The 26,431-nt window shown below is 46.9% G+C and overlaps 2 protein-coding genes and 1 long non-coding RNA gene across 9 annotated transcripts in view; 2 read left to right on the top strand and 1 right to left on the bottom strand.

The window, feature by feature from the left end:
• The window catches only part of rad51b (RAD51 paralog B), a 698,841-nt gene extending 686,499 nt beyond the window's left edge, over positions 1 to 12,342 (top strand). For 3 of the 5 annotated variants that reach the window (XM_072264949.1, XM_072264932.1, XM_072264941.1), the window contains exon 11: positions 11,676 to 12,342. In XM_072264949.1, coding sequence (XP_072121050.1) covers positions 11,676 to 11,836 — 161 coding nt within the window. In that variant the 3' untranslated portion in view covers positions 11,837 to 12,342. The remainder of the gene's footprint in view (positions 1 to 11,675) is intronic. The other 2 variants (XM_072264977.1, XM_072264967.1) reach the window with 1 other exon arrangement.
• LOC140201226 (mRNA decay activator protein ZFP36L1-like) lies at positions 913 to 7,461 on the bottom strand. Of its 3 annotated transcripts, XM_072265003.1 has the most exons (3): positions 7,316 to 7,461; positions 6,875 to 6,915; positions 913 to 3,844 (listed from the first exon to the last, which is right to left on the bottom strand). In XM_072265003.1, the coding sequence occupies exon 3, from the start codon at positions 3,836 to 3,838 to the stop codon at positions 2,861 to 2,863; it is 978 nt and encodes a 325-aa protein (XP_072121104.1). In that variant the 5' UTR covers positions 3,839 to 3,844; positions 6,875 to 6,915; positions 7,316 to 7,461; the 3' UTR covers positions 913 to 2,860. The 3 variants fall into 3 exon arrangements, with proteins under 3 accessions (XP_072121104.1, XP_072121102.1, XP_072121093.1); XM_072265001.1 differs by lacking the exon at positions 6,875 to 6,915 and having other exon boundaries at positions 7,316 to 7,460; XM_072264992.1 differs by lacking the exons at positions 6,875 to 6,915; positions 7,316 to 7,461 and adding an exon at positions 5,593 to 6,031.
• A 356-nt stretch (positions 12,343 to 12,698) lies between the features above and the next one.
• Positions 12,699 to 26,431, top strand: part of LOC140201239 (uncharacterized) — a 56,923-nt gene continuing 43,190 nt past the window's right edge. Inside the window, exons 1-3 of the long non-coding RNA XR_011886803.1 lie at positions 12,699 to 12,772; positions 15,501 to 15,607; positions 20,820 to 20,878. This is a non-coding gene — a long non-coding RNA (uncharacterized lncRNA). The remainder of the gene's footprint in view (positions 12,773 to 15,500; positions 15,608 to 20,819; positions 20,879 to 26,431) is intronic.

The raw sequence follows: 26,431 nt of genomic DNA on the forward strand, positions 1-26,431 counted from the left end.
TCAAAGCTAACTCAACTCAGTTGCAAGTTTGATATCTCAGAACAGCCAGCACCGGAGCACACAATAGATTTTTATGGTGTTAAAGATGACCTTGTTTCGTTGTTCACTAATATTCACGTTCCTCTCTCCCATAATGGAGGTACCGCTCACCTCCATTATTACCAGACTGCCCAAGGCTGGGTTACGATCTTCTGCCTCTGGTGTATCATTACTGCCTGGACCAATGTACTTATCCCCAGCACACACAGTTTCCCAGTCCACCCTGGAAGTACAGCAACTTCCATCAGTCAGTCAGAGCATAGGAGGTGGCCCTTCTGCCCAAGTCCCTGCTGACCTTCAACCATCCAATTATATTAACCCCATCTTACTCTGCCCACAGTTCCATCACCTCTCCCCAGATCCTGCCACTCACCTGCAATAGCAGGGCCTATTTGCAGCAGCCAATGGGCCTACCCACCCATCAATCATTGGGGGATGGGAGGAAACTGGAAGAGCAGGGGAAGCCCCACATAGTCACAGGGAGAATGTGCGAACTCCATGTGAACAGCAGTCCCAGTCAGGATCAAATCCAGGTCACTCGAGCTGTGAAGGCAATACCAACCTTCCCTCTGTTCCCTGGCCCCTAGCGGGTTCCAATTTCCTCTAATTAGGCTTTAGTGGAGCAGTATCAGCTTGTTTTAAGATCTGGCTGTCACATGCTGGAAAAGCAAGTCGAAGTTTGAGATCAGGTTCTGCAAGTTCAGTGACCGTTGTGTTTGCATTAAATTTCTTTTAGGAAAGCATTAATTCACATCATTAGCACATCATTCAACACCAGCACACCCTAGCACTACCTTGTCACGGATTTTTAGCAGAGCTCTAGGCAACAGCTCCGGGCAGGGGAACAAATGCAGAGTTACCACATTTTGGAAAAAGAACATTGGGGTTTATTGGTTTACATCAGAACCAGTCATTACAAAAGCATTCTGTATAAACAGACATTAAAAATAAACAAATGTAGTGAACAACTGAGAAAAAAAATACATTCAATTTCTCTTTGTGCCAAGTCCTGCTTGTTTTTCTCTAAAAGAGGGCAGGACCTATCAATACAAGTATTAATTACATGGAAAGCACACATCGATGCTTGGAATGTATTCAACAGGCACTTTTGTGTCACAGTACTGAATCTGCATTTTCTTAACTCTCTTGCATTGTGGAAGCTGACCCAAAATCCTAAAATAAAGGCCATCGTTGGCAACAAGAGCGAAAAGGCAGTAAGCACAAGGCTGACATAAAAATACATGAGAAAAACACTATTTCATCTTAGAAAGGAAGGGGGCAGGGAGGGGAAACTAAAAAATAAATAAATTCAAAATGTTTTTGTGTTTTTAAATTACTTTTTTATTAAATAAAATAACTGAACAGTAAAGTTACAAAAACCCTCGTCATTGTAGTATAATATATTAAACTGTCAAAACGAAAATAAGAAAAGGAAAAACCTCACAATTTTAAGATTAATGATCATAATTTAAACATAAAAGAAAAATATATTTCTATCGTTCGTCATTGTGATAAATACAAACAAAAATGCATATGTTTTGCAATAAATATGTTTTTGATAAGTTAAATAAGCATTTTTTTGTGTGTATGTGTAAGTGAATGCAGTGACAAGCGATATTTTAAATCCTTTCTGAATGTTCTGCGGAACTTTTTTAAAAGGAGATAAAAAGAAGGAAATAAAATGAATTAACTTGGCACAAGCCAAAAGCTAAGGACTAGCTTGGTTATATTGTATCTCTCACCTTCCCCTCCCCACCCATTTGGAAGCTGGAATACTGACCATCCAACTATTTTTTTTTTAAACCCCTGCAAGGAAGTTATCCCTGTCCCCTTCCCCAACACAAAGAAATGGCTAATTGCTACAGTTGTTTTGTTTCCTCCAATGGGTGCTCGGAAACAAGCCAACCAGAATCGCAATAGGAAGTCACCAGCCACTGTCAATCCCAGCTGCCATAATGGAGGCAATCAGCACCATGCTTGTCAAATCCAGTCTCGGTATTGATAAATTGTCATTGGAGGACTCTGAAGGAAGGGTAAAACAGGGTGAGGGATGAGGTAAGCAGGGTTGGTACTAATGGGAGGTTTGTAAGGGTGGGTGAGTGAGCAGAGGTGTCCTGATACCCGGTTCATTTTCTGGTCACAAAGGCATCAGGGTAGGATGTTTATCGGCACATCCCCACTTAGCTGTGTCTGGCAGGGGGTAGAGAGGCTTCTGTCACAGACAGGTACAGCAGCTCCAGTGGGGAGGGCACAGAAAAGTTACAGCAAAGGGGTATCACATCTAGGTTCTGCTACTTCAACAGTCTCTCTCGGCAAGCGACGGGAAATTACACCGTGCGGCTCTTTAACACAACACACAAACTTCTACAGTCCGGCAGGTAGGTAGCTGTTAGACGTCAAACTCTTCCAACAAAGTGCCTCAACTCAACTGGGCCGATCCGACCGGGCAGTCCAAGCCTACCAGATTACACTGGGACGAACATGCTCTGCAAATCCCAAAACTGCTGACACGTCAGGAAGGTGGGGGAAACCAAACATTTCCAAAATCTGAATTTCTGATCACACAAAACAGAAAGAGCTAAATTAATTGTGCGGTACCCCTGCTGATCACAGTGAAAAATTCAACAGTTGCATTGTAGGTCATCAGCGGATATGGTACATAGCTGGCAAGTCAATTCTAACCTGGGTAGTGGGTCAAAAGCTGGCTAACTGGTACATTAAGGAATAAAAGGTCCATCTTAAATGCTTGTTCAGATTAGGGCTACGTTTCATTTCTGCTGACAGCTCCTCGGCTCTTTGGGATGGGGCAGGAGGAACTGAGCTAGTCGTCCGTGATGGAGAGTCTGCTGAAGATGGGGAGGCGCTTGTTGAAGTCAAGGATGGGCGACTCTGAGCCGCTTATGCTGCCGGAGCTGCTGAGGCAATCATCGGACAACGAGTCGGGGGGACTGGGCGAAGTCTCAAAGAACTGTGGCGACTCGGCCAGTGGCCGGAGCAGGAACGAAGTCGGGGAGTGGGAGCTGCCCTCGGTGGTGCTGGCGGTGGACGCCAAGGGGACCTGGATGCCAATGCTGGGCGCGAAGAGGCTGGCCAGCTCCTGGCTGGAGTAGGTGAAGGGGTTGCTGGCGCAGTTTGGCAGGGTGGGGGAGGAGCTCAGTTCTTCCGTGGTGAAGATGGGCGGCGGGGTGATAGAGGTGGGACTGTCCAGCAGCCTGTTGGAGGAACTGGAGAAGCCGGAGAAACTGTAGCTGTGCTGCAGGCAGGGCCTGTCCACCTTGTTGGAGGAGGACAGGGGGAGCTGGTGCTGCTGCTCATGGGCGGGTGACAATCGCCGCTCCTCCGCATTGTGGATGAAGTGGCACCGGGGTCCGTAGGGGCAGAAACCAATGGTGTGGAACGTGCGGCACAGCTCCGTCTTGTACTTGGGGTGGCGCGCAAGGCTCCTCAGCTCGTGGATGCCGTGGGCAAACTGGCACTTGTCGCCATACTTGCAGGAGCCGTTCTCCTCGAAGGGGCGGCACAGCTCCGTCTTGTACCGGCTGGAGTTCACCTGGCCCTGGGGCTTCTGCAGGCCCGTCTCCGAGAAGCAGCGGTCACGGAACTTGTTCTCCTTGTTGGCCACTCCCCCGCCGCCGGTCTGCTCCAGCTTCAGGCTGTTGAGGAGCTGGTTCTGCGTGAACTTGGAGTTAGTGTTGCCGAAGGTGACTGAATGCCGCCTCTGGTAATCGACCAGCGTTGGTGTCCCGACCGCTTTTCTGTCCAGCAGGGGCACCCCCGTGTTGCTGTTGTAGCTCATCATCTTGTTCTGCAAATGGGCAAGGTCAACGAGGGGAAGAAAAATGACATATCATATTAGAGACCTTGTGCAGCACCAAAACACAGAGCGAGGCCTTTCGGCCCAAGTGCCCAATGCAAGCTTTAGTCTTATCCCTGCTCCCAGCTTCCTTTTAAGACTGCACCAACTGGAGAAAGAACTTAACAGTTCAGCACAGGCCTCAGAGTATCTGCTGAATATTGCCAAAGATGAGCCCCATATTAAATCTGCTCATGAACCTGGGTGAAGGGGTTGCTGGTACAGGATTTGGGGGGGGGGGGGGAGAGGGGAAGAGAACCAGCATAGGACTTCATCAAAGTGGGGGGGTGGGGCTATGGAGGCGGGATTGTCCAGTGGAAGGGTACTGTAGGCCAGGCCTACCACCCCATTGGAGGCGAGCAGGCAGTGGTGTTGAACACGTCCCTCGGTCTGCCCTGTAGGTGATTGGGCAGAAGGCACAAGGAGCCAACAGTGTTGGAGGGTGCAGTAGAATTCAGCCTCATCTGTCCCTCCCTGCAGGACTGCCCTGGTACCTATTCCTGATCCAGTTTCACCCTCTTAAAACAAAAGTGCCTCTTGCCTACTTCCTCTTTGCCTGATGGCCTTGACAAGTTAGAAAGAGTGCTGCCCCCAGTAGAGGCTGGGTGAATTTGACATCAAATGTGATAAAATATTGTTTACATTCATTAGCAGGCAAGAAGCAGACTGCAGTTAACAGGGCGGAAGTAGACACCAATTAGTCCCCCTGCAGCTATAATAAAAGCCCCACTGTGGTTTTGTTAAACCTGTTGATTACAGATTTAAGGTTCTCTCCCCTGCAAATCACCAAGCCAGTGTCGCCCACCCTATCCCTCTACCTCCCGACTTTCTCCCTCTCCCTCCAATGCCCCGAGAACCCCATCCGAAAATAAGACACACACACACACCTCCCAGCAAACAAAATAAAGTAGCAACATCTCAAAAAAAAAGTACGCAATTAAACCCAAAATGTATAGCGCATATTTAAGGCGGGTGAGTGAGAGTCCCCGCATGTGGCTCGGGTCGTATTTGTAGATCCCCGCCCGCGGGATCCGTTGCCAGCCCCTTATCTGTACGGCGGGGGTGGTTTCAAGGAGGCGGTCGACCCTCTCGAGTCGCGTTCACAAGACGGACAGACACTCAATGGGGAACGAAGCTGGCGGGAATCGAACGCTCTAATTCAGAACACGGGCACGTTCTAAATCACAATGCCAACGTTTCAAAATCAGACCAGCGACGTTCAAAATCAGAACCTCCAGACACAAAGTCAACATTACTCTTTTCAGAGTGAAAGGTTTTGATCCTGAACTTAAAATAGCCAGTTTGGCGAGGGGGAGTCAGATAGAAGTGGATTCAATGTTATAGCTACTAGAGTTAAAATTCAATACAGAGACACAGAAATGAGTTAGACAAAATTAAAAAAAAACTATCAACTGGCTCTTCCAACAGAAAATCCAAAGTCGCAGAAACTCCAACACTGGAATGAAATTTTAAAAATCCGATGGCATTTTTTAAAAATTAAAACACCCGAATAAAGATTTGTTTTCGTAGGCTCTGCGAAAACAGACTCGTTTTCCAACTGCAAAATTTCAAACAAGTTTGGATTGAATGGTACAAGAGGAGTGTTTAAAAACTGCAGTGTGTTGTTAATAATAGCGCCCACTTCTTTCCACACCCTCCCTCCCCTACCCGACACGATTCGAAGTTTGTTTTTTTTTTACCTTGCATAAAGCTTCTCCAATATCGTAGAAACAAGAGACTAATTTCGTGGACATTGCCGATGTTAACAGCGAGCAGGGCCACGCGGCGGAGAGGAGAGACTGGCGGCCGGAGACGGGACGGGTTGACTTAGATCTAGTCGATCGACCACTACGAGTCCCCGGCTGCTATTATTTTTCTTTCCTCTCTCTGCTAAATTCACCTACAGACTTTTAGCAACTCGCAGTCCGACATCTGCCATAAATAATTTCCCTTCCATCCGTAGGCGGATCTCTGGTATTTAAATCAGCCAAGCTTGTGGGCAAGCGAAACAACTTCTTGACTGACAGTAACTACACCCACCAACATTTTTTTTAACTCGTCCCAAGAAAGAAACATTAAACACTTTTAACGATTTTAAAACCATCTAAAATCATTTCATTTTTGAAGTAATAAAGTTTTGGATCGTAAAATTATTGTAATAAATAATTCACTCTAATGACCTCAATGAGAAAATATAAGTTACTAATTGATAAGCGTTTTTTTTATTGTTGTTTGTTTTCTGGGGCGGGATTTGGACTAGCTGCTAGCTCGAAAGGGATTGGATCTGGACGGGGGGGGTAAAAGTTATTGCGAAATGTTTTAGAGGACAGAGTGCACGGTCATTTAAAACGCTTTCTTTCACTCCCTCATTTTTAAATGTAATCGGCTGCAAGGGGTCTAGGTTTGATGTGCTTGTGTTTCTTTAAAGGCAGTTAAAAGTTGAATAAGCTTAGAAGTTTGTAGAGTTGTTTGTTAAAGCCTAAATTAGTGTTTTTTCCCCGCAAAGCCTGACGTCCACTAGCCGTGTTCTGGCACTCGTTTTCGACTGATTTGCATTGTGCGAGGCTTATCATGTGTAACAGATGGTTGCAATTTCGGTCTGTTGCAACGGGTTTTGGCGGGAGAGCGCACATGGCGCTAAAAGGGTTTTTTTGAGCTGGGGAGGGGGGTTCAAATTAAATAGGGGTAATGTTATTAAAATCTAAAAACGAATTTAAAGGGTAAGCGATTATTTCTAAAGTAAATAGTCAAGTATTCCAGCTGTTAATCCTAAACAAAATAACCCCCGAGGTTTTTTTTTAAAAAGCTTATTAAAACCAGCTGACAGGGGAAAACCAGTATTTATATTAGTAGCCAGGCCTGTTTTTCTTTGCCTTGTCTTTTGGCTGGAGGAATGCGGCAGGCTTTTTATTTAACTAAACAGAATCGAGAATTCCGATTTAATTCACGGAATTTTTGAAGATTAAAAACTACATTTCCTACCTCTTTCAAAAACAGAACTCGCTCCAAATGGTCCCAATTTCCTGTTGAATTTAATAAATACTTGCCGGATTAGCAACAACAAAAAAAAGACATACTTTCACTAAATATGTTTCGTGCGTGCGTTTCTGTCAAATTCCCTCACATCTCGGCGTTCCTCAATGTTAAACTAAGAACTGAAGACGCAAAGGAAAGGTCAAAGAAATGTGCTGATTCCCCAGTTTAACACCTTAGGGAAATGAAAATAACGCACAAACATCCACCCCCAAACTCTTAAACCCATCCGCATATGCCTGTCGCTCGGCAGAAAGTTGTCAATTACGTGAACTCAACTTTATTTTTGTGGAAACGCTGTAGCGACACGAACATTCTTCTCAAAACAAGGGATGTCGGAATGAGCGGAGACTGGGTCAGTTTGAAAGTTTTTGTTTGTAAGTTAATTACCTTATCGGCCACTGTGATATGTTTTGTAGAAATTCGAACCCAAAGACAATCTCTTTAGATTCATCTGAGGGTTTGCAACTGCTCCTTGTTCTGCCGACTCTAGTCTCTCCATGTGCTGGGTCAATGCCTAGTCTTGCTCTGGGACCTATTCCCCACCCCCACCACCCCCCCCCCCTCCAGCGACAGGGAGGGGAGGTTCTCTCTGGGATGGCGGCGTATCGCACTACTTCCTGCTCTCATATACTATAAACAATTCCGGCTCTCGCAAAACAGGCCCCGATTCACCCGTCCCCCGCTTTGGATAGTTCGCTAGAACGTTTACCCAGTTTTTAAAAATCTTAAATAACACACCACTCGCTTTCCCCACCCTCTGCTTTTATTTAAAGACACAGCGTTCCAGTCTTTCCCTTTTGAGCGCAACATCTGTGTTGTTCAGCACAGAAACGGGCCTTTCGGCCCGTCACGCCGGTACTGGCTTTTGCACTCCACACTAATACTATTTGCCTTCATTGGAACCATATCCTTTTGTATTTTGTCTGTTTAATTGTCTATGGAGACGAGATTCTGCAGGTGCTGGAAATCTGGAGCAACACACACAAAATATTGGAGGAACTCATCAGGTCAGGCAGCATCTATGGAGGGAAATTAACAGTAAAGTTTTTGGCCCAAGTCCTGCTTTGGACCGAAACGTCAACCGTTCGTTTTCCTTCCCCATCTACTGTCTGACCTGCTGAGTTCTCCAGCCCTTTGGTGTGTGTCAGTGTCTGAAAGCCTTTTAAAAAATAGTTTGTCTGATTCCACCTCTTTCACAATCATTGTGTAAAATAAATATTTTGCCTCAGACACCCTTTAAAACTCCTTCCTTCCATTTTAAACTTTGCCCTCTTGTTTTGATACCTCTACCCTGTGAAAAAAAATTGATCATCTAATCTATCAATGTGATTAACTACAGGGAAAAGAGATCCAGCCTATCCAGTTTCTCCCCATAACTGAAGTCCTCCAGTCTAGGTAATCTCCTGTTGTGTTTTGTAACTCCAAAACATGTTGCATTTTGTTACATTTTCCCAACAAAACTGGTACTTGTTTCTCGTTGGTTATTCATTTGCTTAAAAATACTGCACAATTAGCTCAGTATGCATATTCCAGTTATCTGCTGTGCAATTGAATGTGTCTAGTTTTACAATATAGCCAGCCATTTCTGTTCTTTTTTAAAATTTATGATTATTATCAGCCGGTATTCACTTTTTATGAACCTGTGCACTCTTTTGTTTTCTGCCATTTTTAAAACTCCAGCTGTCTTCCCTTCCGAAGAACACATGCTCTGCAGTTTATTTTACTCAACCATTTTTGCTTTTTCACTTTTTTTTAAACTCAAACGTCTCGCTGCACTTCAACAGGTGGGTAGTTATCTCAGGTTCCAAAATATAAATCTGATTGAAAGGAAAACACAGAGAGTCCATAATACATGTCTAAGTTTGTTTTTTACTTTAAGCGAGGCACACACTTATGATGTGGCAGCGTGATGACGTATACCATTTACATACTTTTACGTTTAGGTTAATTGATCATTGTAAACTGTCCCGTGATTAGGCTAGGAATAAAATGGGGAATTGCTGGGTTCAAAGGGCCGGAAAGATCTATTCCACGCTGTATCTCAGTAAGTGAATGAGTAAATAAATAAGCCACAATGCATAAACAACAGAGAATGCTTAAACAAACAATATATTTACATTGTTACTGAAATAATACATACACATGCTAAATCTCCTCTGCACCCTCTCGAGTACCAATACATCTTTCCTAGGGTGCAACAACTAGAACTCCTCATGTCCCTTAGTAGTCATTGGTGAGCAGGTCAGGTGGTGTCACCTAACGTCTCAGTTTAACTGTTACCATTGAGTGGTTTCTCTCTCCACAAATGCTGCCTGACCCACAGAGTGTTTTCGGCTTACATTTCAGGATTTCAGTAAATGCTGTTGTTTCTTGATTCCCAGTCAGGGTTGTAGGCACACCGTCTGGGGAGAGTTCTGTTGTTTGGAAGTGATGTCTCTTAGTTAAGAAAAATGGAGACCTTCTCTACCTTTTAAAAAGAATCTAAAGGATCCCATGGAACTGTTGGAATAAGAACAGTGATTGGGGGCCGGGGATTGGTATAAAACGGGGAATATTGCTTTGGCTGTGGCAGTAGTGGAAATTAGTAACTCCCTATCCCTTTAACCGGAATCTCTAAAACAGGTTACCTGATCATGTTTGTGGGATCTTGCTCTGTGCAACCGGGTTGGCACATTTTCAACACAGTGATAAGGACTCAACTCAAGGGAGACTTGATGTGAGGGTACAAAATATCTTTAGACTCTGCTCCTTCCTGGGGTGGGTGAAGGGCTCACGTCTAAAGCCATGGTCCACTCCAGAACTTCCCAAAGAGTTTGATGACATCAATGATCCTGAAGAGGAGGAGTGGGTTCTCCCCGGAAAAGCTGGATTCATTCACTAGATTGGAGTCACGTGGATTACTTGATCTCACTTTTCCTCCTGATGCAGCCTGTAAACAACTAACAGTGTACTTCCTTATTCAACAGTCCTGAGGAAGGGTCCCAGCCCAAAACGTTGACTGTTTATTCTCCTCCATTGATGCTGCCTGACCTGCTGAGTTGCTCCAGCACTTTGTGTGTGTTGCTCTGGATTTCCGGCATCTGCAGAATCTCTTGTGTTTACAACCTACTTTTTAGCTCATTCTATTGCAAGTTTAAGTTTAAAAGGACAGAGGGCCCGTCAAATTTACTTGGTGCTCAGGATACCAAGAACTCAATCTGGATTTTAGCAAAGAACAGGAAGGCTGCCTGATTATTCCCTCCCCCTCCCACCAACTCTTGACCCAATCATGTACTAGTTGACTTTGCTGCATTATTATTTGATAGCTAAATCAGCCTGATCCACATGGCTCACTTAGTGACTGGGCAACCAACCTTCTTTCTACTATCTGCTTCCGTATACTTAAGACTTAAGGGTTGTTAAAACGGTCAATTGATAACTCACTGCTATTCAAAACTTGGAAAGGGTGGACACTGTCATTGTGGTGAAGAGGGAGGCATTCGAAAGGGCAGAATGATTGTTCTTTATTCATTTGTAGATGCTGAGTGTAGTCTTTACTGTTGAAGGATTTGGGCTTCCAAAGTGACTCCAGGTTGGAATGAGCAGTAGGGTAGGGCTGAGCTTTGGCAGCAATGAGAACAATTCTGTGGGTAATGGATCTGTAAAACTCACTCCGTTCTCCTACTGACACTGCCGGTCCTGACCTGCATTTCACTGCTTTAACATCACCCCTTTGTTTCCTCTCTCCATCACCGTCAGGACTTTTCTCAGGGCAGGGCAGTCTAAAACTAGAAGGCATAGGTTTAAGATGAGAGGGGAAAGGTTTAAAGGGGACCCAAGGAGAAACTCATCAGAGTTTCATATGAGGAGCGTTTGATGGTCCTGGGCCTGTACTCACTGGAATTTGGAAGAATGGTGGGGGGGGGGGGGGCTCTCATTGAAGCCTATTGAATATAGAATGGATGTGGAGAGGATGTTTCCTATAATGGATGGTCCTAGGACCAGAGGGCACAGCTCAGAAGAGAGGGACGTTGCGTTAGAATGGAGATGAGAAGGAATTTCTTTACCGAGAGGGTGGTGAATCTGTGGACTTCACTGCCACCTGCGAAGGTGGGTCATTGGGAGCATTTAAAGTGGAGGCTGATAGGTTCTTGATTAGTTAGGGAGTGAAGCGTTACGAGGAGAAGGCAGGAGAATGGGGTTGATAGGGAAATGGATCAGCCATGATGAAATGGTGGAGCAGACTCAATGGGCCGAATGGCCTAATTCTGCTCCTATGCCTTGCAGTCTAACCTTTTTGACACAGAGACTGGTGGGTAAGTGGAGTGTGGCAGAGGCAGGTGTAATGCAGCATTTAAAAGACACTTGGACAGGTAATGTACGTGGACAGGGAAGGTGCAGAGGTTCCAAATCTTTCTTATGTCTTAGAGCAATGCCTTTAAGCAAGTGCTCTGTGGACCCTCTGGGAGGAACATGGGCCAAATGCGGGCAAATTGGACTGGATTAGTTGTCAACCTGTTCAGCATAGAGGGTTAAATGGCCTATAACTATAACTGTGACTCTAATCAGCAATTATCACTATGGCAACCCTTACCCAGACAGGGATATTCCCTTCACCCTACCTGCTTTCTATCGTCTCTGCATCGTAACACAACTCCTTCCCCATTCTGACAGCCTCTGGCCTGAAAGGTTAACTTTCTTTCTCTCTCTACAGATCTCATTAAGCATTTCCAGAATTTTCTGTTTGTGTTTTGTTTTATCTTTCCAGCATCTGCACGACAGCGAGAGCAAAGGGGACCAGGGCACTGGTCAGGGGACTCCACCGACAATGGCGAACTTTGCTGTGGATGGTACCACCCGGTGCAAGGCTTTCTACATTGCCGTGACTGCTACTGCCCTGGGAGAGCTGTCAGCGGCCTGGAGCGGTGACCCGGTGAGACCTGCTGCAAGTGTGAGGCGTGAGGCCCCTCTCTCACCTGAAACTTACACCTAGTTTTTGACTCCCCTACCCTAGGGAACAGAGTGTGACTACCTTTCACCCCTTACGGCTGCCCGAACGTTGTGGGTCAGCCGACACATCGAGTTGTCGGTGGACGAACGCTGCTAACGGGCACGTCCCGGGCTGCAAGAGCGCGTGCTGGGGGGCACACTGAGCCTGGTGCAGCCACCACAAGTGCTTGGCGGGGAAGGACCTCGGTATAGGGTTGTCCTGCTACTGGAGAGGGAGGGGACAGGTTGGGTGAGGAAGCCCTTCAGTTACAGTGGTAGCACGATGCCACCCCAGGGGTCCTCATGAGTGTCGGCAGAGCTATTGATGCGTGGGAACGTAAAAGAACAGTACAGAAAGCATTGACTAGGAATGTGAAGAATGAAAAATCATTGCACACTTATTCTTGCAAATCAAGTTTTTTTTATTATGAATAAAGTTTATTTTGTTTAAAACATACTGCGACTGCCCTTATTTATGCCCCTCAAGATTTTATAACCCTTTATCTGGTCATAGGTCGATGAGGGCAGTTGAAGTGAGAAAGCAAAGAGCTCATGCTAAAGCTGAGAAGTTTGAGAAAAGACCAGTGGACAAAGTGGCGTCAGGGGAGGGAGAACTGGGTGAGCATTACAAGTGGATAACTCACAGCATTTCCCTCCAGGGCACATATCAAAACCTGGCCCTGTGCTTGTTGTACATGAATCTGGCTCCCTGTTTACCCGACTGCGGAGAATGACCCACCTCCTCAGCCACCCAGTGCCTTGGTCAATCAATCATCATCGTCTCCTACTTCCTTCCGCTGTAACCATGACACAACGTTTTCCCCCAGCTCACGGACACCACACTTTTTCCACCACTTGTGGAATGGCCCCGTCAAGGTCAGTGAGCGTGCGGTATAGAGCGATTTCTGCGAGCACGCAGGACGTGGTCAGTTCCTGGGGTGGCGGGTAGCGAGAGCTGGAGTGCTGTGGGTTGTAGGAGCAATGTGAATGTGGCCACTGCCGACACACTTACAACATCCTGTCTATGCTGGCGACAACGCTGATAAATTGAAAGAACTTCCCCTGGTGTGGAGCTCTAGTCTCTTAAACGTGAAGCAGGGGGAAAGGTGGAGACCAAGGAAATCCAAGAAACCTGGAGGATTCTCCAGCCTGTCACAAACATTGCCGTTACGCCTCCCCGCAACTTAAAACACACTCGTTTCCTCACTCTCCCGCCTCTGAGTGAAGTGTCCTTGACCTGAACCATCAACCGTTTCTCTCTGCACAGCGCTGCCCGACCTGCTGAGTATTGGTTTGGGTTTATTACCGTCTGATGTACAGTGAAGAGCTTTTACGCTAGCAGGCAGATCATGCCATACATTGAGCTGGTAGAAAGGAAGGCTAAATACAGAGTGACCACTCTATTAGCTCCAGGACGTACTTAAAAAAGTGGCCACGGAGCTTATGTTCGTGGTCTTCTGCTGTTACAGCCCATCCACTTCAAGGTTCAACAAGCTCTGTGTTCAGAGATGCTCTTCTGCACACCACTGTTGTAACACACAACTTTCTGAGTTACTGTTAACTTTCTGTAGGCTTAAACCAGTTTGGCCATTCTCCTCCGACCTCTCTCAGTAACAAGGCATTTTCGCCCTCAGAGCTGCCATTCACTGGATGTTATTGTTTCTCTGTAAACTCTAGAGAAAATCCCAGGAAATACTCAAGTCACCCTGTCTGGCACCAACAATCGTTCCACAGTCAAAGTCACTTAGATCACACTTCCTCCCCATTCTGGTGTTTGGTCTGAACCTCTTGACCATGTTTACGCGCGTTTATGCACTGAGTTGCTGCCACAGGATTGGCTGATTAGATATTTGCATTAACGAGCAGGTGTACGGATGTACCTAATAAAGTGGCCAGTGAGTGTGGTGTTTCCATTACAGAGGGAGTGCTGGGCAGGTGGGCAAATAAAGTGCAGCAGACAAAATGAGGTGGATTAGAGGATCAAGGGTTCTGCTTTTAGTGTGCAAGAGCTCCATTTAATTGTCTGATAACAACAGGACAGAGGTTTTCCCCAAGCCTGGTGGAATGGGCTCTAAAGCTGTCAATAGCTTCTGCCAGTGGGAGGGGGGAGAAGAGGGAATGATCAGGGTGGGAGGGATCCTTGTCTGCCTTCCCGAGGTGGTGGAGAAGTATCTCCAGCGATTGCTGTTTTATTTCCCCATTTCTATTGCTGCAGGTGTTCCCAAAGTGGGCTTCACAGACCCCTAACTTTACAGTACTGGTCCATGGCATAAAACTCTTGAGCCTAAGGTGATTCCTGTTGGTCAAATGTCTTACTTCTACATTTAAAAACCGCATCCATCAGTCAGTCATTTCTTCCCAGCCTGATAGGAGATTGTGCTTTAATTCCTGATCAGTCTGGATGGGTGGGAAGAGCCAGAAACCCGAGCTGGGGCCATCTCAGTATGAACCCATTGCATCACTGTTCTGTAAGCACGAGCTGTTCGAACCTGGGAGCATCTTTGCTCTCCACCTCACGGTGCAGTCTTGGAAAGAAAAGGAAGAGGTAGGAACACAAATCCAACTGAAATGGTCTCAAGTACTGGGTGGGAGAGAAGCCCCTTTCTGTTGAAAGTCAGCCATGGTTGGTGTGCCTCTTGCTGTCCTGCTGACCAGGAAAGTCCCAGGCTCCATTCTCGGCCTGTGCCTACAAGGGGTGATTGATATGTTCGTGGCCTAAGGTAGAAGGAGTCAATTTTAGAACAGCTAGCACATTTATTCTTCAACATAGTCCCCTCCTACATTTACACACTTAGTCCAGCGGTCGTGGAGCATACGGATCTTGGACCTCCAGAAAGTGTCCACAGACGGGTGATTGATAAGTTCGGGGCCTAAGGTAGAAGGAGATGAGTTATACAGCTCTCGTTACATGCACATGCAGGTTAACTCTTTGAGTGATTATGCAGAAAGTTTGAAGTTAATAACTCATCTCCTTCTACCTTAGGCTACAAACTTATCAATCACCCCTCGTATTTGACGGGTGCTGGATTGCTGGGGGATTTGGTTGACTCTAAGCATTCCGGGGGCGGTGTCTCTGGGATTCCCAACCATTGATCCCATTGTGAAAACATGCCTGACCCTTTTAAAGTCTTAGAGCTACAGAGCAACAGATAAACTTCTCCATGGTAGTTCCCATCTACCCATATTCAATGCACATCACTCCAAACCTCTCGTGTCCTCTGGGCATGGCAGGGGGTGGGGGGAGGGGTTCAGGTGAAGTCCACTTTTGCTGAGGACAGCTAGAGAGAGGCAGAGAGGTGGCACACAGGGTCCACAGGCAACAAGAAAGCTAGGGATTTGGGGGGAGGGGTGCATCTGTCCCATAGCAAAACCAATGGGAGAGAGCCGACATGGGATCTTAAGTCCAAATCCTGAACTTCCGAGGGAGGATCTCGCACAAGAAAGGGTTGATTGTTGGGTTGATGGGTTTAAAAGTCTCGTTCAAGCACAGAGCAGCAGTCGGGCACGATGCTGAGCTCTCACTTGAACTTGGGCCTTGTTCTAAGTGAAACCATGTGACGGGGCTGGAGGGATTAAAGCAGAAATAATTCTTGCCTCTCGCCAGGCTTCAGTCCCCTGGCTGCCCCAGAGCCGCTGGGAGCAGGACCAAGAAACGGGCATCACGTCACCCCATGTTGCCTGGTCTGGAGCTCCACGGACAAGCGACTGCAGGTGAGGGGGTGGGGTGGATCGGCTGGCTGCTCGCTCCCACAGGGGACCGACTGCACAGGCACACGGCTTGCTTTCCTGCCCTGGGTAGCTGAAGTGGAACTGAGTCTTCACTGTCAGTGTACACACACCCATCCCTGGGGTTACAAGGTCTGCCGAGCATCAGCCCCTGGGTCAGGTCCTCAGGCGCAGCCTGGGCTCCCTCTCACACACAATGGAGTGTGTGTGTGTACGCGCGCGCACTTGTTTGAGTGCATGTGTGAGTGTGTATTTGTATATGTGTGTGTGCCTGTGTGAGAATGTCTGTCTGTATGAGTGTGTGTATATATGTGTGTGCGCGTGTCTAAGTGCGTGTGTGAGAGAGTGTGTATGTGTGTGTATTTGTATATGTGAGAATGTGAGTGTGTTTGTATGAGTGTGTGTTTGTGTGTGTGTTTGAGTGTGTGTGTGAGAGTGTGTTTGTATGTGTGTGTAGGGATCAAGAGCCTACAAGCTCCACAATTCCACAATGACTGACATTCTTGCACACTCACACTCACAACCACATGACCATAATTGCACACTTCCACTCACGCACTCACAGCAATACAGCTACACTCCACAGTGCCTCACAACCGCACTTGCCCCAGCACAACCATGCACATGTTCACTCCAACGTATTCACACACACACTCCTCTAAACTCACAGAATCACTCACAACCACACACTTGGGCACTTATTCTCGTGCAATCACTCTCATGTACTCGTGTGCAGTATATTATTCAGTGTGTCAGTATAGTTTAATAAGCATTCACAATGGTATGCCTAACCAGCCACCACCGTGCACTCACAACTACATTTTCAAAACTGCATACTCACACATTCAATGTCACTCAGATGCACAAACACACAATTGCACCCTCTCTGGAAAAATTAGTTCAAACATCTATACCCATATTGTCTCCATCTCCATCCATCCATATCTATCTATCTATCTATCTATCTATCTCTCTCTCTCTCCCCCTCTCCCCCTCTCTCTCTCCCCTCCCCCTCTCTCTCCCCCTCCCCTCTCCCCCCCTCTCTCTCCTCTCTCTCGCTCCCCCTCCCCCTCTCCCCTCTCCCTTCTCTCCACCCCTCTCCCCCCTCTCCCCCTCCCCCCCTCTCTCCCCTCCCCCTCTCTCTCCCTCTCCCCTCTGTCTCTCTCTCTCCCCCTCCCCTCTCTCCCCCTCCTCTCTCTCTCCCCCTCCCCCTCTCTCTCCCCCTCCCCTCTCTTCCCCTCTCCCTTCTCTCCACCCCTCTCCCCTTCTCTCCCCCTCTCTCCCTCTCCCCCTCTCTCTCCCTCTCCCCTCTCTGTCTCTCTCTCTCTCTCTCTCTCCCCCCTCTCTCCATCTCTTCCTTCCTCTTCCTTTCTCTCTCACTCACACACACACACCCATGCGTCCACACACATCCTCAACGACACATCCACATTTATCTGCGTGCGTGCACGTGCACACACACACAGACAGACACACACACACAGACAGAGACACACACACACACACACACACACACACATACATACACACACAACCACGTGCCGTTTCACACACCCACACTCATATCCAACACATGCACAATCATAATACAAGAGGTTCTGCAGATGCTGGAAATCGAAAGCAACACACAAAGGAACTCAGCGGGCCGGGGAGCAACTATGGAAATGAGTAAACGGTCGACATTTTGGGCTGAGACCCTCCAGCACTAGGAAGAAACGCTGGAAATAAAAGGCGGGGGGACGGGACGGAGGACAGCTGGAAGGTGCTTGGGAAAGGTGAAGGTTAGGCTGCAGTAGAAGAAATTTGATAGGAGAGGAGAGTGACCATGGGAGAAGGTGAGGGAGGTGATAGGCAAGTGTGGAGGAGAGGTCAGAGATCAGAGTGGGGAACTGAAGAAGGGGGGGGGGGGTAAAAAATTACCGGAAGGAGAAATCAATGTTCATGCCATCAAGTTGGAGGCTACCTCGATGGAAGGTAAGGCACTGCTTCTCCACCCTGAAGGAGCAGAAGAGGAGACCATGGACCGACAGGTCGCAATGGGAATAGAGGTAGAAACTGACCACCGGGAAATTCTGCTTCTTGTGGATGGAGCAGAGGTGCCCAACAAAGCTGTCTCCCAATTTACGACAGGTCTCATCGATGTAGGGGAGGTTGCATTGGGATCACCAGATACAATAGACAAGTGAAGTGCTGCCTCACCTGGAAGGAGCGCTTGGGGCCCTGAATGGAGGTGAGGGAGGAGGCAGATGGGCAGGTGTACCATTTCTGTTGCTTGCAGAGATGTGTGCCAGGAGGGAGATGAGTGAGGAGGGATGAATGGACAAGAGAGTTGAGGCAGGAGCGATCCCTGCAGGAAATGTGTTTGGCTGAAGATGGTGGATGTTGCGGAGAATGGTACGTTGGATGCGGAGGGTCATGAGATGGTTGGTGAGGACAAGACGAACTCTATACCTGTTAAGGTGGTGGGAAGTTGTCCGGGAAAGGGAGGAGATGCAGGTGAGGCCAGTATCAATGGTGGAGGAAGGGAAACCCTGGTCTTTGAAAACAGAGGATGTTCAGAACAACCTACCCATACACTCACAACTACAGTCAGCTTCCACACACCTACATACACATCGTCACACTGACATATTCACACACACACACTCACGTTACACGTTTATCCTTACACATGTGTGCACTCTGCTATACACCCACTCACACTCATAAGCCCACACATACAACGATATCATCATTTTCACACTCACAGTCACACCTACACACAATCACTCCCAACATTGTGGAGAAGAAACCACTTCCAAAACCTTTTATTAGAGAGCAGAGGAGGTTCACGAGGATGATTCTGGGAATGAAGTGGTTAACATATGAGGAGCATTTGGTAGCTTTGGGCCTGTACTCACTGGAATTTAGAAGAATGCGTGGGGATCTCATTGAAAGGACTAGATAGGGTGGATATGGAGAGGATGTCTCCTGTGGTGGGGGTATCCAGTACTAGAGGGTACAACCTCAGAATTGAGGGACAGCCCTTTAAAACAGAAGTAAGGAGGAATTTTTTTAGCCAGAGGGTGGTGAATCTGTGGAATGCTCTGCCACAGACTGCGGTGGAGGCCAAGTCCGTGGGTAAGGCAGAAGTTGATCATTTCCTGATCGGTCAGGGCATCAAAGGATATGGCGAGAAGGCAGGTGCATGGGGTTGAGAATCCATGATTGAATGACGGAGCAGACTCGATGGGCTGAATGGCCTAATTCTGCTCCTATGTCTTATGGGGTGTAGGATCCATCTGCAGGAGACAGCTGTTCCTCCCCAGCCCTCCCATTAAGAGGGACCCCATCAGCATCAATGTCTGTTGGGGAAGAATATCTTTACTGAATAGTCTAGGACCAGAGGGCACAGACTCAGAATACAAGAGATGACGAGGAAATTTCTTTAACCACAGGGTGGTGAATCTGTGGAATTCATTGCCACAGATGATTGTGGAGACCAAGTCATCAGTATATTTAAAGCAGAGATTGATAATAGGTTCTTGATTAGTTAGCGTGTCAGGGATTACGGGAAGAAGGCAGAAGAATGGATTGAGAGGGAAAATAAATCAGCATTATGGTGGAATGGTGAAGCAGACTTGATGGGCTGAATGGCCTAATTCTGCTCCTATGTCTTATGGCGTGAAGCAAGTTCAACTAGCGTGTTGCTAACTGTCTGGAGTGGAGTTCATGACAGTACAGGCATGGACAGTCATGCCAAGCTCAGACATTAGACGTTCATCCCTATCGGGCAGGAATATGGCACAGAGCTCTCATGTGTCCAACAGGGACTGGACGGTGCACTTTGTTAGTGCAGATTACTAAATCTGGCCAAGTCATTTCCCCAAACGGTCAGCATACTCTCTCCCTCTCTTGTCCAGTATGTCACTCTGAATGTTGCTTTTACTCTCCATACTCACCTCAGGGTGCCGATTCCTCGGTGGGACAGATTTCTGCCGCTGTGCTTGACCGCCCCTTCCTATTGATCCCGAGGGATGTATGCTGCTGCAGGCTGAATCACGAAGGGAAGGGACAGCAACGGTTGTCATTGAGTCAGTCCCTAGCTGTACGTTGGCACCAGCCTGGAGGGAGGGATCTGCACTCGTGCCCCACATATGGGATGAGGGAGAAGCCACCAGAACGGCCAGTGATGGACACTTGTTGTAGCTCATCCACTCTGCCCCATGTCCTCCCCTGAGAGCCCCTTCCCTTGCAGTGCCCTCTCCTCGAGGGCAGCGTGGCTCACCGACTGCTCGCTCATGGTGTTGACGTCATGGCGGTTTCCTCTCACTCGTTGCCTCTTTTGAGAGCGAGCCTCAATTCCTCTTCTTTTGAGAGCTGGGCCAGTAGTTACCGTTCATCCCTCTCTTCCCTTGAGAAGGTGGCGAGCAGCTCGCTCCTCGAGCTCCTCAGTCCCTCTGGTGAAGGTGCTCCCCACCGTGAGAAGTTCCAGCAGCCAGATCTGGGACTGGTTGCCTGCTGCCACTGGGGGATCATTGGTGTTGGTATTGGTCATCAGAGTGAAAAGCTTGTCTTGTACAAGTTGATACAGTTCAAATCATTACACAGTACGTTGAGCAGGGCAATGACAATGAAGGATAAAGTGTACATGCAACTGAAGAAATGCAGAGCAGATGGATGATGGTGCAGGATCATAATGAGGTGGATGGTGGAGTCAAGGGTCCATCTGATCGGACAAGAGGTCTGTCTGATAACAGTGGGATAGAAGCTGTCCGTGAGCCTGGTCCTATGAGCTTTGCGTGATGGGAGAGGGGAGAAGAGGGAAAAGTCTGGGGCGGGTGGTGTTTCTAATTAAGCTGATGCAGTGGGAAGTGTAGGCAGAGTCCATGGAGGGGAGGTTGGTTCCTGTGATGCGCTGAGCTGTGTCCACGACTCTCTGCGGCTCCTTGTGCTCACGTGCAGACCAGTTGCCGTACCAAGCCGTTAGGCACCCAGACAGAATGCTGTCTGTGGTAATGCAATATAATGCGTATGAAATGTTGCAAATTAGTTGAAATAAATGACTTAAGACATAAATAAGTTCCTTATAGAGGACTGGCATGTAGAAAATATCAATGTCAGGGGACCTGGCTTTTGGTATGTGGTAACTGACAGCCTCTCAGAAGATTAATGAATCGTGATTCTACATCTTTTCACCTCTGAAATATTCCTTCAGGTTTCAGGATCATTAAGGCCCTGTGAGGTAGCTGACAGGCAGATTGGACCAGGCCAAAGGTAAGGAACATATGGCAAGGGACCGGCTGTTTTATGTGAAAATCTTCACCCTGAGTAAACATGGTTTCTGTCCAGTTACAGTGAAAATTCCCCCCCACCCCAAAAAAAATAACTGGGGAACCCATTTAGATTCTCTCCACAGGTTGAATAACCAAAAGACGGAATCGATATTTATTGAACAAAGTGAAGTGAGCTGGAGGACTTGGCTTTAAGGTGAGGGAGGGGAAAGTTTAAGGAGAGGTGCCAGTTAAGTTTGAGAGAGTGGTGAGTGTCGGTGCCAGAGGAAATGGTGGCAGCAGATACAATCACAATGTGAAGAGGCATTCAGGGAGGAGGGATAAAAATCATATTCAGGCAAATGGGATTTGTGTTGGCATCATTGTCATGACGGGCCGAAAGGCCTGTTCGCGTGACGCACTGTAATCTATCAGTATGTGACAGCGTTTACACTGAAGTGTTCAACTGCTGGGAGGAAGGGAGAGAGATAGAGAGAGAGGCTAATTTTAGCCGCTGCCTACATGACAGCGATATTTACAAAATATTAAAAAGTACCTAGTGCTTTTTGCGCATTTCCTCTTTTGTTTTAGCTCTGTGTTGTTCACCGCTTCTGCCTATCAATCCGAGTCTACGCCGCTCTCACAGTGACATGAGAATAACCCGCTTTTCTGCATCTTCCTGAACCCTGGAGACCGTCAGACTCTGAACTGAAAGGACAGTGACTGCCTGCGGAGAGGCTGGAAGGAAACGGGGGTAATCGGTCCCACTCCCGGCTACCTAAAGCCAGTCATTTGGTGCCGTGCCTGTAGTCGCAGTACCCGGCTCTTTCCTTTGGTGGCGCTGTGACACAAGGTGGCCTGTGTTTCCAATACACTTATATTTGCTGCTTCCTAACTGAAGAAACTTTAGCTTCCTACCTCTGGCACGCTAGAAACTAAGTGCGCAGCTGGCCCCTGTGCCCAAACCTAGAAAGCATCCTGTCCGGATGCACCACGGCTTGGTGTGGCAACTGTACTGTCCAAGAGCGCGGGAGAGAAAGCTGCGGAGTGTTGCGGACGCAGCTCAGCCCACCGCGGAAGGCAGGCCCCCCTCCATTTCGCTGCCCAGGGGAAGCAGCCAGGGTAAACAAAGACCCTGCCACTCCGGTTCTTTTCTCTTCTCCACTCTCCTGTTGGACAGAAGGCAGAAAGGCCTGTGAGAACATGCCCCAGCAGTCTGAAGGCCAGCTTCTATCCCACCGTTAGAAAACTTTTGTATGATAAAGTTGGGTTCTTGATCGCTCAATCTGCTCATGGTGGCTCTTACAATTTATTTTTCTCTACATGTGCTGCACTTGTTCTATATTCTGCATTCTGTTTTTGTTTTTCTTTTGCACTACCTTGATGTAATTATGTACTTGAAGCCACCAATCCCTCCTCGGTAATTTGTATGTTGAAATCGCTTCCTTGGTCATTTCTGTGTAATCACCTAGAGTATGAATTAGTGCTCTCCTCCTCTAGCCTGGTTTCAGTGATCTTTTGTAAATTGGACCCGGTATTTTGCAGTACTATTAGTGCACTTTGATCCTCAAGAACTTACTGCACTAGCTGCTCTACTCTTTCAGGACTTCCAACACCAAACACAAGAGGTTGGGCCAGTGGGCCTGTTCCAGGCTGTATTACTCTATTTCATGGCGTCAGTGATCTCCTTATCTCTCTGTCACTAGTCTGACCCTCGGTGACATCTAATTCCCTGTGGATCAACAGAATCCTTGGAGAAAAATGGACAGGCGACGCTTTGGGTTGAAACCCTTCACCTGGACTGGATCTTGACCTGAAATGTGCACTGTCCATTTCCCTCCATGGATGCTGCCTGGCCCGCTGAATTTCTTGTAGCATCATGTGTGTTGCTCCGTAAAAGCCATCCTGTTAATTCCACCCTCCTACCCTCTGCTCAAAGCCCTGCAAATTTCTTTCCTTTCAGAAACATGTTTCACTGTCTCCGGTGAACGCAGCAGGCCAGGCAGCATCTGTAGGAGAGATGCAGTTGACGTTTCAGGCCGAGACCCTTCGTCAGGACTCCTGACGAAGGGTCTCGGCCTGAAACATCGACTGCACCTCTTCCTACAGATGCTGCCTGGCCTGCTGCGTTCACCATCAACTTTGATGTGTGTTGCTTGAACTTCCAGCATCTGCAGAATTCCTGTTGTTCACTGTCTCTGGAATGTTTCTGCCCCTGGCCCCCAACACTCACTGTGTAAAGGAGTCACTTTTCCTGCCACTTTTGCTTTTGTTAGCTGACTCATTCTGATTTCCCTTGTTCTTGACCCCCCCCCCCACGCACGTTGGGATCACTTTCTCTCTACCTGCTCATTGGACACTTCATTACTTTAAAATCTTTCATCAGCTCTCTGATCTCTGTCCCTTCTTCCACAAGGAGCACTCTCTACTTCTCTGGTTTATCAACACAACTGAACTCCTTCACCCCAAACTCATTTTCCCAAATTCCAATTAACGGAAATCTGTCTCTCTCTCCCTCTTACTGACATTCCAGATCCTTGAACGAAACTCACTTAGAGACTTGCCAGATACTCCTTTTGTTTAACCTGCTCCACTTTGTTCTAGTCTTGTCAAAGCTCAGCACCTTAGGACATCTATCCCCTCTTTTGGGTGGCTGGGTGGAGATACGTCGCTACCAAAGGAGATGCAAGTCTCCTTTCCTCCGCTGTCCTACAGGTCACTCATTGTCAAAGTATAGCCCTTGCTTAGCCCCCCCACCAATCAGGGTCACATGAAGCCATGAGAGCAGGTGGAGGATGGTTGTATGAGCAGCTGGTGCAGAACACAAGTCCTGGTTAGAACATAAGAAGTAGCAGCTGAGCTGTCCATCTGCCCCGTAAAGCCTGCTCCGCCATTCGATAAGATCATGGCTGATCTGGTCATGGACTCATCTCCACCTACCTGTCTTTTCCCCATAACCCTTAATTCCCCTACTATGCAAAAATCCATCCAGCCTTGTCTTAAATATTTTCACTGAGATACCGCCACTGCTTCATTGGGCAGAGAATTCCACAGATTCACCACTCTCCGGGAAAAGCAGTTCCTCCTCATCTCCATCCTAAATCTACTCCCTCTAATCTTGAGGCTATGTCCCCTAGTTCTAGTCTCACCTATCAGTGGAAACTACTTCCTGCCTCTACCTTACCTATCTCTTTCATATTTTTATATGTTTCTAGTTTCTTGACCACTGACGCCAGGCAGACAATCTCTGAAGAGTACTGGTAATGGCTGGGGTCACCCATCTTGTAAAGAGACTGCCCAGAAGAAGGCAATTGCAAACCACTTCTGTGGGAAAATTTGCCAAGAGCAATCATGGCCATGGGAAGACCATGATCGCCCACGTCAAGCGACACAGCGATGATAGCAAAGAGCGATGATAGCTCTCTAGCAAAGAGATGATAATCCTCTCTTTGCTAGAGAGCAGGGAAAAAAGCCGCACGTGACTGATGCACAATGTCTCGTTGAAGCAAGGTCTCCACATTAGACCTTGCACTTAGCATAGACCTACAAGGCTATTGTAGAACCAGTGGCGAGAACTCCAGGGTCCATCAGGAGGACTGTTGCTGGTGTTGCTCAGCTGAACATTGTGGGCATGTTATGCTGTGCGGCGACACATGCAGGCTGCCCCCAGCACATCCTTAGGCTGAGTTGGTTGGTAATGCAAACGATGCATTTCACTGTCTGTTTTGATGCACATGAGATAAATAAATGAATCTCAATCTGGTTTGTGCCGTGACTGGTCAGGGAAGGTATGACCAAAAGAGCAAAAAAAATCTCAGAACAACGAGTCCAGTAAACATTAGATATGTCCTCATGAAATCTTCAGAGTAATAGAATTTTTCTTAAAGAAACCCTGTACACTGGGGTAATTTATACATGACAAAGAATTGGCTTGGCAGTGTCCTTGTACTAAAATGAGCATTGTCGAGGTGTCCCATGATCATTTAAAGTGTTGCCGTGGTAAGAGCTCACTTGTTTGGCGGTTCACTAAATTTATCAGCAGCTTGTCCATATTGGGTTTAACTGAAGCAATTATACAGTCACACTATTGTCATCGAGTGAGAAATTAAATAAAATCAAAATTAACGTTTAGAGTTGATGACAGTACCTAGAGTTTCTCCCATCCCCATTGCTTAAGAAACGAAGGGAGGATGTGGGAACACTCTGCAGGTCAGCAGCATCTGCGGAGAGCGGAACAGGTAGTATTTCTGACTGAAGTTCTAAATGTGCCCTAAACCTTCCTCCTATTTTCTAAAGCACAATTTCAGGTCAAAATTCATTTTCACTTGTTAAAAAATTCCCCCTGAATCTGAAGTATTAACTTTGTGTCCTTTTTCAAAGATGCTGCCTGATCTGCTGAGAGTATCCAGTGCTTTCTGTTCTTATTTCACAGTTATGGCATCAGCAGTTTTTAGAAAAATGTCATTTACTAGAGAGAAGACAGTTATTCTTAAATCTAGAGAGTGGAAAGGATGACTGAAGTTTGATGGTTTCTTTCGTTGGACTCTGCGTTATGGCTCTCAGTTGACCTGCTGGGTTCCAATTGGCAAGTCAGCACTCACTAACTAGTTTGTAGTTTCACCACTGGGTCAGGGCACTGGAATCCGAGAATAAATGTGTATAATTAACTCTCATTGTGTTTCACTAGGCAAAGAGAGTAGATTATAATAACATTACTCCTCTGGGTTTGTGCTGAAACATGACCTGAAGGATGTAGGTGTGACAAATCAAGCAACTTCTCTGTACATTGGTTCTTGATGTTCCATCCTACAGAAGGTGGTGGATTCTTGTTGCTTACAGTGGGTGCAGAACATGCTCTTATCATCCCAGTAAGCTTTAGAAGCATGGGGACTTGGTCTGGGAACATCTGCGAGGGACGACGTAGAGGGAACTTTACTCCGAAACTAACCTGGCTGTGCTGTAAAGTTTGCTCAAAAGTTCCAAGTAAATCTATTATCAAAAAACATATATGTCATCATATACAACCCGGAGATTCAGTTTCTTTGGGCATATTCAATAAATCCAGAAATGAATAAATAACCAGAGTTATTATTGTAGACACCAAAATCAGTGTGCAAAGAACAAAGTGTGCATGTACAATAAGAAAGAAATAATAATAATAAATAAGTAAACAATAAGTATCGAGAACATGGGATGAAGACTCAATATAAGCGAATCCCTAGGTTGTGGGAACATTTCAGTGATGGGGCAAGTGAAGTTAGTCACTTTGGTTCAAGAGCCTGCCTGATGGCTGATACTGGTAATAACTGTTCTTGAACTTAGTGGTTGGAGCAGGTCATACAGTGACCAGGATTGCAATAGAAATAGTAGCAGGAGAAGGCAATATGATGCCTGTATGCCATTCCATGCCTCTACTTTCCTCCCTATTCCCATATCCTTCCATTACCTGTATCCAAAAATCTGTTGATTTCACCCTTTGCATGTGATCATTCGAATTCTTATCACTGGATCCTCTGTGGAGCGTTTTGTATTATTTTGGGTATTTGTCAGTAAACAT

This window comes from Mobula birostris, chromosome 1 (genome assembly GCF_030028105.1).
Source record: "Mobula birostris isolate sMobBir1 chromosome 1, sMobBir1.hap1, whole genome shotgun sequence".
NCBI lineage: Eukaryota > Metazoa > Chordata > Chondrichthyes > Myliobatiformes > Myliobatidae > Mobula > Mobula birostris.